The sequence below is a fragment of the Otolemur garnettii genome, unplaced genomic scaffold (genome assembly GCF_000181295.1).
Source record: "Otolemur garnettii isolate 467f Iridium unplaced genomic scaffold, OtoGar3 scaffold00025, whole genome shotgun sequence".
NCBI classification, from domain to species: Eukaryota; Metazoa; Chordata; class Mammalia; order Primates; family Galagidae; genus Otolemur; species Otolemur garnettii.
In genome coordinates, this window is record NW_003852420.1 from 13,001,948 (window position 1) to 13,013,980 (window position 12,033).

The 12,033-nt window shown below is 48.7% G+C and overlaps 1 protein-coding gene across 1 annotated transcript in view; it reads right to left on the reverse strand.

Moving 5' to 3' along the window:
• Positions 1-11,331, reverse strand: part of TGM6 (transglutaminase 6) — a 24,241-nt gene extending 12,910 nt beyond the window's left edge. The window contains exons 1-9 of the mRNA XM_012804075.2: positions 11,304-11,331; positions 9,001-9,174; positions 8,195-8,437; positions 7,528-7,646; positions 6,101-6,229; positions 4,495-4,672; positions 3,809-3,947; positions 2,009-2,112; positions 1,692-1,934 (exon numbers count right to left, since the gene is read on the reverse strand). Of these exons, the coding sequence (XP_012659529.1) occupies positions 1,692-1,934; positions 2,009-2,112; positions 3,809-3,947; positions 4,495-4,672; positions 6,101-6,229; positions 7,528-7,646; positions 8,195-8,437; positions 9,001-9,174; positions 11,304-11,331 (1,357 nt within the window). The remainder of the gene's footprint in view (positions 1-1,691; positions 1,935-2,008; positions 2,113-3,808; positions 3,948-4,494; positions 4,673-6,100; positions 6,230-7,527; positions 7,647-8,194; positions 8,438-9,000; positions 9,175-11,303) is intronic.
• Positions 11,332-12,033: the final 702 nt, after the last annotated feature.

Below are 12,033 nucleotides of genomic sequence, written 5' to 3' on the forward strand. Positions count from 1 at the left end.
AAAAAAAAAAAAAAAAAATGAAATTTTTCTTGGATTACAATTAAATTTCAAAATATCACCAAACAAAACAAAACAAAACAAAAACCTTGGGGACAAAGACCAACAGGGATGAGAGGGGGTAAGGTGGAAGGGGATCTACTGAAAGGGGCCAAGAAATCAACAATGCCTGGAGACAGCACAGGAGAGAGTCTCCGTGGCAGAAGGATGTGGTGGAGCCACTACTTGTCCCCACCAAGTACAGACAGTAAACCTGGCAGCAGCTCCTGCCCACCTTATCGGCACTGGATCCTGGCCAAGTTATGATAAAAGTGTTTGCTCTCTTCTCTCTTCCTCTCCCTCCTCCTTGGCCTAACACACCAGAACACTTAGACCCATGTTCTCAACATTGGCTGGACACTGGAGTCACCTGAGAGCTTTTAAAAGTCCTGATGGCAGACCACATCCCCTGGATTAGAGACTACAATCCAACTAGTGAGGGTGTAGTCTGGGCTGCTGTGCCAGATTAAAAATGGCCATAATATCTTGCAACTCCTCTGCTCAAGAGGTGGAGTCTACTTTCCATTCCTTGATTTGGCCTTACAAAATGCTTTGACTAACTGAATGTGGCAGAAGGGATGTGGTACATATTCTAAGGTAGGCCTCAAGAGAATTTGCAGCTTTAATTCTATCCTTTTGGGAATGCTGCTGCCATCTGGACAGAACCAACCTACTGGGGCTAAGTGTGGAAAGAGGCCCAGCTATCCCAGCAGTCCCATGTGAGGCCCAGACATATGCAAGATCCTAGCTGACACCACATGGAACAGATGAGCCATCCCAGCTGAGCACAACCCAAATCCTGACCCACCCAATTGACCAAATAAGTAATTGTGGTTTAAGATATATAATTAAAACATCTTCCCAGGTGATTCCAATGTGAAACTAGGTCTGCTAAAGAGTAGAAAAGGGAGGTGAGGAGGTATCTGGAGCAGGCTGTGTCTACTTCTCCATTGCAAACCTTCAGAGTCACTGTTCTAGTGTGCTCAGGGGAGGGGAGGAGATAAGATCTGATTCACATCTGAGCCTGAAGTCTTAATTACTTGGCAACATTGTTTTAACCACCTAGAAACGGCAGAAAATATATGTTATCAGACTACATCACTACTAGGGAACCTGATACTCAATAGATAAGGGTATAGATGGAAGCAGCTATAAGAAAAAATACAAGTGTCTTATTTCTGTACCCCAGCAAGTAATGCCTCTTTAATAAACCAGTGGCCATAAATCAGTGACCATGAACAGACCATGGCAGGTGATAAACAGGAGTGGCTATTTTTATTAGTCTGAACTGTGCCTAGTGCAATGTATCCCAGGTGTTCAATAAGTAATACCTGCTACTGTCATCACTATTATTACTAGTATAATCATTATTATCTTAAGCAAATATACCTAATAGTTTCTGGCATAGGGCAAATGTTCAAGGAAACGCACCTCTTATTATTATATGAGGAAAATTTCCTCACACAGAAGAGGTACTTAGCAGACAGAGGAAGCTATTAATAAAACCTAAATAAAGGTAGTCAGCTCAGAGCATGGATAATGCTGAATGGAAGCTGCCATCAGTCATCATGCATGTGAGAGAGGGACTGGCCCCAGCCCACCCGCAGGGAGACCTGTTCTGGGAAAGCTGATAAAGCCTGCCTTATGGCCCTTACCTTCTGGATACTTGTAGAGGCTTGTGATGTCCACTCGGGAGTCACTGCCCACCGCCTTGGTGCTGATGCATCTCCCGACCTTCTTCGTGTCTGAGTACACACGTTCACGGCTCTCGTCCTCGTGCCACAGCCAGGTGATGTAGTCTGCATTGACCTCCGCAAACACGAAGGGGCCATCATGGGCCAGGTGCACATCACCCTCACGGATGGCGATTACTGAGGCTGGGCCACACCGGAACACACCTGCAAGAAGGGTGGGCATGAGCAATGTGTGTGAGGAAAGTCTGGGGCCTGGGACCCTCTGGGCTAAGCCCTACCTTCACTCTCCTCCTGGGGGGTGGCATCCAGAACCTGCCAGCCATTGTAAGAGGGGCCCAGGTCCCGTCGGGCAAACCAGCTCTCATTCCAGACGTGGAAATTCCTGCCACAGACAGATGGTGGGTAAGGTGGCTAAGAGTGAGCACAGAGGCCCAAGGAGGGGGAGGTCTCACTGTGAGCCAGGTCCCTATTCTGCACAAGGTCTGTAGCTGCAATTTGTGAATCATTCATTCAACCCCCTTGATGGGCACGTATCATCCACATATCTGTTTGTATACATGTGTGCATATAGATGTATGAGTGTATATATATCAAAAACCTGTTGTTTAATGTATCAGAAATTCAATTGCAAAAAAGACAGAAGATCTTTGCTCTCATGTTGCTTATATTCCAATGAGAGATACAGGAAAAATTAAATCAGGAGATAAATCAAACAAATGCAAGTGACTAAATGTAGAAAAGAGAGGCTTGAGCTTCAAAATAACTCCTAGACCTAATCTAGGTAAATGACATCTAAGGTGAGACTTAAATAAGAAAGAATTAGCCAGAGGAAGAGTGAAGGGAACAGCGTCCCAGGCAGAAGGAACAGCATGTGCAAAGGGCCCTGAGACAAAAAAAAGCTTAGTGTGTTCAAAGAACAGAAAGTATGTAGCATCCCTGGGTGGTGGCTTGCTGGCACAAGGCCATCTGTGTTTCTGTGTTGTGTTCTCATCACCATCTCCCCTTATCTTTAGAAAGTCAGCTGTCTAAGTACACATTTGAACAAGGTTATTCACTGAAGACTTATTTGTAAAAGTTTCTTAAACTGAAGCACCTGCAGTGTCCATTCATATAGGATGTTTGGACAAAAGATGGCTTTTTCATATGATTGAGAGGCAAACTGGGTTCACACCCTTACTTTTCCACTCCCTAGTTGTGTGGCCTTAGGTTATTTAACCTCTCTATGCTGCACAGTAGGATTTAAACTTACAGATTGTTGGGAGAAAATACATGAGTTACTCTAGGAACAACATGTAGAACTGGACCTGGCACAGACTAGGTGCTCAGTGTGTGTGCTACTATTAACACTTCAAACATGAGAGACAATGAAAAGTTTAAGCACTGACATGGCATTGTTCACTGTACAAGCAAGAACAGTTTTACCTCATGCTACTGACATTGTTTAAGTAGAGAAGGGGGGAGGCGCTAGATCTATGTCTGTTTCCGTATCTGCAGAGCTCCTCTCTGGCAGGAGATGCAGGAACCTGGTGTTGCCTAGAGGATGGGGAGGATGCGGAACGGGGTGAGAGAGAGACTTGCCACTGTGACTCACTTTGTCCCTTTTGAACCACATGAATGTGTTTTCTATTTTAGAAACTTAAATTAAAATGAAGTTTTAAAAACTGTGTGTGAAGAGTCTTGTTTTAACGGGGAAAGGAGAGAGGCTGTTTCCCACCTAAGGCGCAGAACAGAGAATGCTTGGCCAACACAGAAACAGGAGCCGGATTCCAAGGAGACCACAGGGGAGGAAGTCCCACCCCACCCCTAGGAGGTCACAGATTTCCACAAACTAGGGGTTCGAGGCAATCAAATGTCCAGCCCTCCCCTAAACTCTCAGTCAGGTGTCTAAAGACCCTGCATCGCAGAAGGGGATCCCCCATCTACAAATGGCTCTCCCACCTTCCAGAACTGGCCTAGGTCAGGAGAGCTGGCTGTAAACCTGCCCCTCCCAGGCTGTGTCATGGAGGATGACATGGACACCTCTTGCCATCCCTATTGGGCTCAAGAGCCCCTAAGGCTGGGTTGGAAGCACGACTTACCACATGCTGTCTTCCGTCAGATCCTCCAGGGTCCGCCCGAAGGAGTCCACATATTTGTCCACACTCAGGTTCTGATCTGTGTCATGGGCTGAGTTGAAGTTGGACACAACCCGTGTGGCGATCCCCAAACACCTAAGGACTGAAGAGCAGAGGCCAAGGGTCTCCAGAGCAGCCCGGGACCCCAGATCTGGAGGGAAGGGTCCACTCCCTCCCCAGCAGGCCAACCAGCCTCATTTCTGGCCAATGCCCTCCCTCTGTCCTCCCTGTCCTCATGTTTATCTGCTTTAGCAGATGGCAGGGCTGTGATGCCTTCACATTCAGAAATGCCACCATCTCCTGTGCATTCTCTCAGGATCTTCTGGAGACACTGCTGCCACCCCACCTGAACAGACAGGCTCTAAGGCTGGCAGGACCTTGGGAGCCACATAACAGCCATCTTCCTGATGGGACCTGAGACCAAGGGAGCCATAGCACTGGCCCAAGGCACTCAACAAGTGAAAGGCAGAGGGAGGTAGGACTCCTTCTGCAGAATGAAAGGTCAGAAGTCAAATAAATGATTTATCTGGTTTCTCTTTTATTTACCAGACTTCTATTTCCTCCTCATCAACGAAGACAGATTGCAATATATGCAAATACATGCAAATCAAGGACCAGGCTAGGGGTGGGGCCCCTCTTCCCCAGAGTACCTGTGCACATGACTCCAGCGAAGACCCAGCACTGGCCGTATTTGACTGGCCTATATCTGCCCTTGAACCACTTCTGCAGAATGGCCACACTGCCACGCCAGTGCAATGGACTGGTGCCGCCGCCATATTTGCCCTGCCACTGGCCTTGGACCACTCCCCGGTCATTGTTGCTGTTCACCTGGGTAGGGAAGGCACAGGTCCACCATAGGGCAGGGCACCCCACCTTCAGAGCCCTGTCATTGTGAAGTCAGTTGGGGTCACTTCTGCTTTTAAATTGTCTGAAAATTGGGGGCATCGGCAGTTTTAAAATACCTACTTTTTGATGGCACCTATCATTTTCAATTATTTTCTGGATACTATGTTAAAAATCATCTGTGACTGTATAGCCTTTCCTGTTTTGAATGATCTGTTTTGGGGACTGTTGGTGGCATAATAATTATAGAGACAGGTAACATTTCTTAAATGCCTAAAGTGTTCTTGGCACTATCCTAAAACTTCGTGCATGCTATATTCACCTGTGTGAGTCTGTGATATAGGTTCTATTATTATCTTTTCTTTTTAGACAAGAAAAGTAAGCTTCAGAGGCATTAAGAGACTTGTCCAAATCACACAGCAGATTTGTAAACGTAGTGACCTGTGAGTTCAAGACTTGGACTCAGGATCCTGAGTTCAGGACTTCCACTGCCTGCAGGGCTATAATCTGTTTGGGATTATCACTGATGGTTCTCTGTGCTCTGCTGGCTCTCTAAGGTGTAAAAGAATTGAGGCTATCATATATGAAAAACACAGCTTTGTGCAGTCTTGGAATCTCAGGTACCCACACAGTGACCCTAACATCTGCATGTGACAGAAGGAGCTGGCAGGCCCCCAGCCACCTTTTGAGGAGGAAACATTGTGGCCTGAAGCCTGTGATAGATTAAGGTTTGCACTCCTTCCATGGAAAGCTGAGGCCTATGTCCCCTCCTCTTGAGTCTGAGCTGGCTTGTGATTGCTGTTGATCACTGACTATCTGGGAAGTGATGCGGTGCCAGTTTCCCGGTCTTCTAAGACTGGAGATTCCACTACCTCTTCCTTGAAACAATCACTGGAGGGAGGGCCAACTGCCATGGATGAGCCTGCCATACTGTGAGGAAGCCCAAGCTAGCCACGTGGAGAGGCTGTATGGAGAGACAGAGTGGTGACTGACCAGTCCAGCTGTTCTGGCCACCTGAGCCTAGGGGCCTGACCCATGGACAAAGAAGCTATCTTGGATATTCCAGCTCCAGCAGACACCATATGGATGGTGACCAAAGAACTGCTGACCACCAGAACCAAGGCCCCAGATATGTGGTCCCCTCAAACCATGCCAGACATCTGCAGCCATTCAGCTACCCCCAGCTGATGCATCTTGGAACAGAGACAACCCATTCTCATGGTGCTCTTCCCACACTCCTGATCTCCAAAATTGTAAGCATAATAAAGGGCTGCATTTATACCCACCCTGTGTCTGGGGTGGATTTTTATATAGAAACAGAGAATTAAGACAAGGGGTGACTTGGGAAGAATCATAGGGCCTGGCCCTGGGGTTGGCCTGGGGACCCTTGAAAGATGGAAGGGGGCTGCTCACCATGGCACTGACGATCCTGGTGATGTAGACAGGGTCATGGCGGTGGGACACATCGGTGGCTGGGTTGTCTTGGTGACTGGGGCTTCGGTCCAGGATGGAGAGGCAGATGTTCAGGATGTTCTCTTCAAACTGCTCCCCAGGAAGGCTGTGCTTAGAGGCTGTGCTTAGGTATCACCTTCCAGCCCTCCCCCCTCACCTGGTCAGACACCTGTGTCTGTGCAGGGGCATCTGCCCCGGCTCCATGCCCCAGGGACATCACAGAGCATCTCCTTGTCCCAGAACCCCTTCCTCAAAGAGTCACTAGGGGAGCTAGGAGCTCAACATTAGTCAGGCCCCTCCCCTGTCCCGTAACCTCCCTGGCTCCCTGTTGCCCGTGGTAACGTGTGGGCAAAGAGTGGCTCCCGAGATGCATCTGCCTCACTGGTGTGCGAACATTTGGTCTACGTGATGCTTTCAAATAGATGCATTTGAGTTCACTGGCAACATTTAAAAACTGGGGGATTTTTACCTACAAATTTAGATTTCTGATGCCTCAAGATTTAGAAGGTCTGGCAAGCCTGGGCTCACATTCCCACACAGCATCAAGAGATGGGTGCTGAGCAGTGGCCACCCCTAGATAGACCCTGAACTCTCCATAGTATCTTCCCTGCCCAGCGCCAAGCCCCAAATGTGTTGAAGCCCTGGCCTGCAGGGTGGTGCAGGACATCTCAGCCTGACAGTCACATCCTTCACTTGCCTATCCAGCACAACTCCTGGCTGGGCACCCCAGACTCAGACACACAGAGCTCCTCTAGCTGACTCAGGACACCCTTACTCCCTATCACCATGCGGCTGTCTGCTCTTCCCTCTGCCGTCCAGATCCTCTCTAACTCTGGAGACCCAACCCCAATATCATGATACCTTGCACAGTCCCCTGTGTGGCGTTTCCTCTCACTTTCTTCTGGACTGCCCCATCTGCTCCCACCCCTACCATTCTGAATTTTCTGCCCCCCTCCTTGCATCTGGTGTCATAACTAGTTATCTAAGCTAGTGGCTCTCAAGGGGGTCCCAGACCAGCAGCATCAGCTTCGCCTGGGAAATCAGCAGTGCAAACTCTCAGGTTCTGCGGAAACCCATTGAGTCTGGGGATGAGGCCCAGCAATCTGGGTTTCCAGGTGCCCTGTGTGTGATTCTGATGTGTGCTCCTCTTTGAAAACCACTAACTGGAGCTGCTTCTCTTTCCACCACAGAGCTATCATACATTCCAAGACCCTCTCCTTCCTGAGGGCCCAGCACAGGCCCTGGCCCAGGGAGCGGTGGAAGGATGAATGAAGGATTTGCTCTAACAGAGTGAGCCCAGCATGTGCCTTCTGAGGGCTCCTGGGCTAGCCAACTTTCCCATGCCCCAGCCCGTGTCCCTGTCCCCATGTGCCTGCGCCCCTGGAGACCTGCCCGTAGTTCCAGCCCTGGGCTTGGATGTGCTTCTCCACGCCTCGGAAGATGATGCCATTGTCGTTGAGGACGTACTCTTGTCTCTCCTCCTCTGAGGCCAGAAACACATCGTCCTCTGAAAAGCAGTCACCAGGCAGGTTGTGGGCGGGGGCTCTGGACCTGCTGGCCTGGGGAAGGGGCTGTGACTGGATCTGCAGCAGGACAGTGCCTGGAGACTGGGGCAGGGGGGGCTGAATTCAGGGGCTGAATTCAGCAGGGGCTATGCTGAATTCTCACCATAGTCCTGAGTGGTAGGCACTGTTATTATTCCCATACTGCAGATGAGAAAATTGAGACTCGCAGAGGGAAGCAACTTAGCAGAGCTGGGACTAAACCAAGGCAGTCCAATTCCCCGTCCAGCTCTTACCCACCTTGGGCATCTCCTGCCTATTGATCTCTGTGCACCAGAAACTACCAGATTCCTGTCCCTTTCCACAGGCTCCTTTCTGGCACCTGCTACCAAGTTCTTGTGCCCGGTGCGTGCCTCTGCTGGGCCCAGCTCTAGCCCTGCTCTTCATTCATCTTCCTGTCCCTTAACTTGCCTCCGAGGCCTCCTCTAAGGGCAGGCCCACCTCTGAGGGCAAGTTCCAGGAAAACCTTCGTCTTGGATTTAGCAGCTCTTACCTGGACACCAGGGGTTGAAAAGGAGAACAAACTCCCCCAGTTTGCGGTTGCTGTGTTTGCGGCGAGAGGAGACCCTTGTACTCAGCAGGTAACGGCCGATGACAGCATCGGGAGGGCTGGTGAGGCTGATGGTCAGGATGTTCTCTGTCCGAGCCTCCTCCACGGCTGTCCAGGTATCGTCGTCCTCTGGCCCAGATGTCTGGAACTCAGCTTTGGTGTGGAGCTCCTCAGACGCCTGGGGTCCTAGTGGAGGGGAGAGGGGATCAGGCAGGAGACCCTGTCTGCCCCTGGGCAGCCCAGCTTCAGAGAAGTGGAAAAGCGGCAGGCCTGGGAGCGCAGCCCTCACCCCTGCACTGCTGGGAGGTTGCGGGGGGTGGGGTGCTGCCCAAGAACAAGAAGGCCAGTGGCAGGGTGGGGTACACTTGCGCTGTCCTGACTCCCAGCCACTTGCTAGGACGTGGAGGAAGTGACAGCACCCCTTTGAAATCAAAGTCTATCTATGTCCTGGAGGGAAAGAGAACAGCTTGGGTTCCCAAAGTGCCCATGATTTTCCATGCTGTTCCAGAGCCCTGATTCCTTGATACACACAGGCTTCCAGAGAGGACATCTCATTCATCCCACTATCTGCAGCAGCACCTTCCAAATGTCCCAAAAAAGCTGTGATCACAAGCCTCTGGGGATCAAGGTTCGTTCAGCCCACCCACAGGAACTTGCTTTGCGGCTGTTGACCTCAGGGTCTCATGTTACTGGTCACAAGCCAAGTCCCTCTAATTGTACCAGCAGAGGGCGCCAGCGAGGCCACTCACCCGTCTCCACCGTGAAGATGAGGGCGTCCTCGTCGTCCAGGGCCCTGCTCAGCTCCAGAATGAGCGTGAACGACTGGCCCCTGCGAACTACCAGCTCGGGGCAGGGGTACTCCTGGGTATGGTGGGCAGCACCGTTCCTCTCCAGCTGCCAGTCCACTGTGATGACTCTGATCCCTGAGCAGGGAGAGGACAGGGAGATGAGGCCAGGTCCTCGCCGTGTCCCTCACCCACACCTGGCGGATTCTCCCATCCATCTACGTCACCCTGCCAGTCCTTTGTTCATCCGGTCACACTATCACACACTGGAGATTCCCTATTCCGGGTGGTTGCTGAATTCATGAGTACTGCACCACTGCCCTTAGGGAAAACACGAGGTTAGGTTCCTGTGAGCCTCTGCTCACAATTTAGTCATCAATTGACCAGTAAGTAACCTTGTCTTATGTGTGTTTCTGTTTAAATACACATTATTTTACATATATTGTTGATTCCATGTTGAACTTACAGCCTAGCAGTGCTATAACTTCATGTTGAATGCAGTTTATCTAACATGCCTGTTTTCTGTGTAAGGCCCATCACCGCCTTCTTGTATTTACGAACTAGACAGCATTTCACATTAGACATGGGGGCCATTTCAGATAGAGAAATAACCAAGAAAAAGGACAAAAATGCCAAAAGTTTGGCATGATAGGGACAGAGAAAGGAGACTTGTTTATAGTATGAGCGCTGAAGCAGGAAGGCAGAGCGTCACCTGTTCAGTTCCAGCTGGGAACATGCGTGTTAGGTGACTTGAGTTTTCACCACTCTCTGTGTGTCTGTGAATGAGCAAGAAAGTGCCAAGAGTATTGATTTTGGAGTTAAAAATAAATTTCAGTAAGTAGACCCATTCGCATATGCAGAATCCACAAACACTGAGGATGGACTGTATATTCTCTATACCAGGCTAGTATCTGCCACTGAGGACAAGATAGACGTGGATTTAAGGCCATTGCTCAGTGGCTATGAGCAGAGCCTCTGGGGTCAGCTGATGGCTTCTCCTTGACTTCTCTGTACCTCAGTTTCCTCCTCTCCGGGAATGGGAGTAATAATGCCTGTGCAGTGATGGTGAGGATAACTACCTATCATCTAGAGCCCTCAGAACGTGAGTGCTCAGGAAAATGAGTTGTGATGTTCCAGGCAAGGAGGGATGACCCCTAAATAGGTAAGCACACACACGACTGGTTATTGCTTTGATACATCCTGCCAAGGAGAAGCACAGGAACTGAAATAACCATAGCAGAGGGGCAGGTCTGGTCTGAAGGGTGAACCACAAGGCTTCCTCAAGAAGGTGACATTGCTGCTGAATCTTGAATCAGACGGGATGTCTGCAGGGGAGAGTTGAGTGATGAATCTAGCCTCAACCCAAGTATCCTTTCTTCAATCTATTCAGGGTTCATTCATTCAGATGTCAGGTGTCACGTTGGATCCTGCAGACCCAATAGTCCATGAAATATCCACTGGCTCTGACACCAAGCAGTTGACAGCTTAATGCAAAGAAGATTGGCATTAAGCAGATAGATCTCAAATGTCTAGGAGCAAGCTTTGAAAAGATCCCTGAGGGACAGGCATTCTCCCTAAGGGAGTCCTCAGAGCACAGAACACATACAGTCCTGGGCTTTTAGCAGGAGTTACAACGTTAGGCACAGAGGCAGGAGGGAGCACAGTGGCTTCTAAAATTTGAGAGAAAGCAGATGTGTGGGGAAAGCAATGAGGTTGGAGGAGTTAGCAAGGGTCCAGACCACTGAGACTTGGAGGGGGATGGGGAGTCTGCCTTTTATTCTAAGGGCTGTGGTGTGTCAACAAATTATTTTATTTTAAGCAGGCAGGGGGTGGGGCATGATGCGATCAGATTTGGAAAGATCATGCTGGTGCAGTGTATAAGATTAACTAGCAATATGCAATAAGATGCTTTAGGAAGCTAATGTATGCTCTTCCTTTTTCTTTCTCTTTCTTTCTTTCTTTTTTTGAGACAGAGCCTCAAGCTGTTGCCCTGGGTAGAGTGCCGTGACATCATAGCTGACAGCAACCTCCAACTCCTGGGCTTAAGCGATTCTCTTGCCTCAGCCTCCCAAGGGACTATAGGTGCCTGCCACAACGCCCGGCTGTTTTTTGGTTGTAGTTGTCACTTTTTTGTTTGGCAGGCCCGGCCTGGATTTGAACCCACCAGCTCTGGTGTATGTGGCTGGCGCCTTAGGTACTTGAGCTACAGGCACTGAGCCTGCTCTTCCTTTTTCATCTTGCCAAGCCTCCACTGACTGCACCTTTACCTCTTATGATCTGTCCAAACTCCTTCATCTCCAACTAAGGCATACATTCTTTGCATAGCCCAATGTCCAGAAGCTTTTCCTACATTTTCTTTTAGAATTATGATTTCAAGTCTTACATTTAAGTTTTTAATCCATGTCGAGTTAACTTTTGTGTATGGTGAGAGATAGGGATCCAGTTTCACTCTTCTGCATGTGGCTATCCAATTTTCACAGGGCCATTCTATTTCTTGTCATACTTTTATATCAGTACCATGTTATTTTGGTTATTATATTCTTATAGTATAATTTGAAGTCGGGTAATGTGATGCCTCCAGATTTGTTCTTTTTGCTTAGGATAGCTTTGGGTATTTTGGATGTTTTAGGGTTTCATATGAAGTTTAGGATGGCTTTTTCTAGGTCTATGACAAATGATGTGGGTATTTTTATGGGAATTTTGTTGAAACTCTAAATCATTTTAGGTAGCGTAAACATTATAACCACATTGATTCTTCTAGTAGTTAGGATATAATTTTTTAAAGTGATGTATGGAGGCAGATAAGATGCATCAATTTAATTTCAGAATGGCAAAGGGGAACTATTAAATATTTGTTATAAAGAGAGAGCATTAGAGACAAGAGAGTTGATGTTTCAGTTATCCATTGTGGCCTAACCAATCTGATTAACCCAGAGCATAGTTCAGAAAAACAATAATCATACGTTGTCTTTCATGGTCTCTGTGGGTCAGGAATTT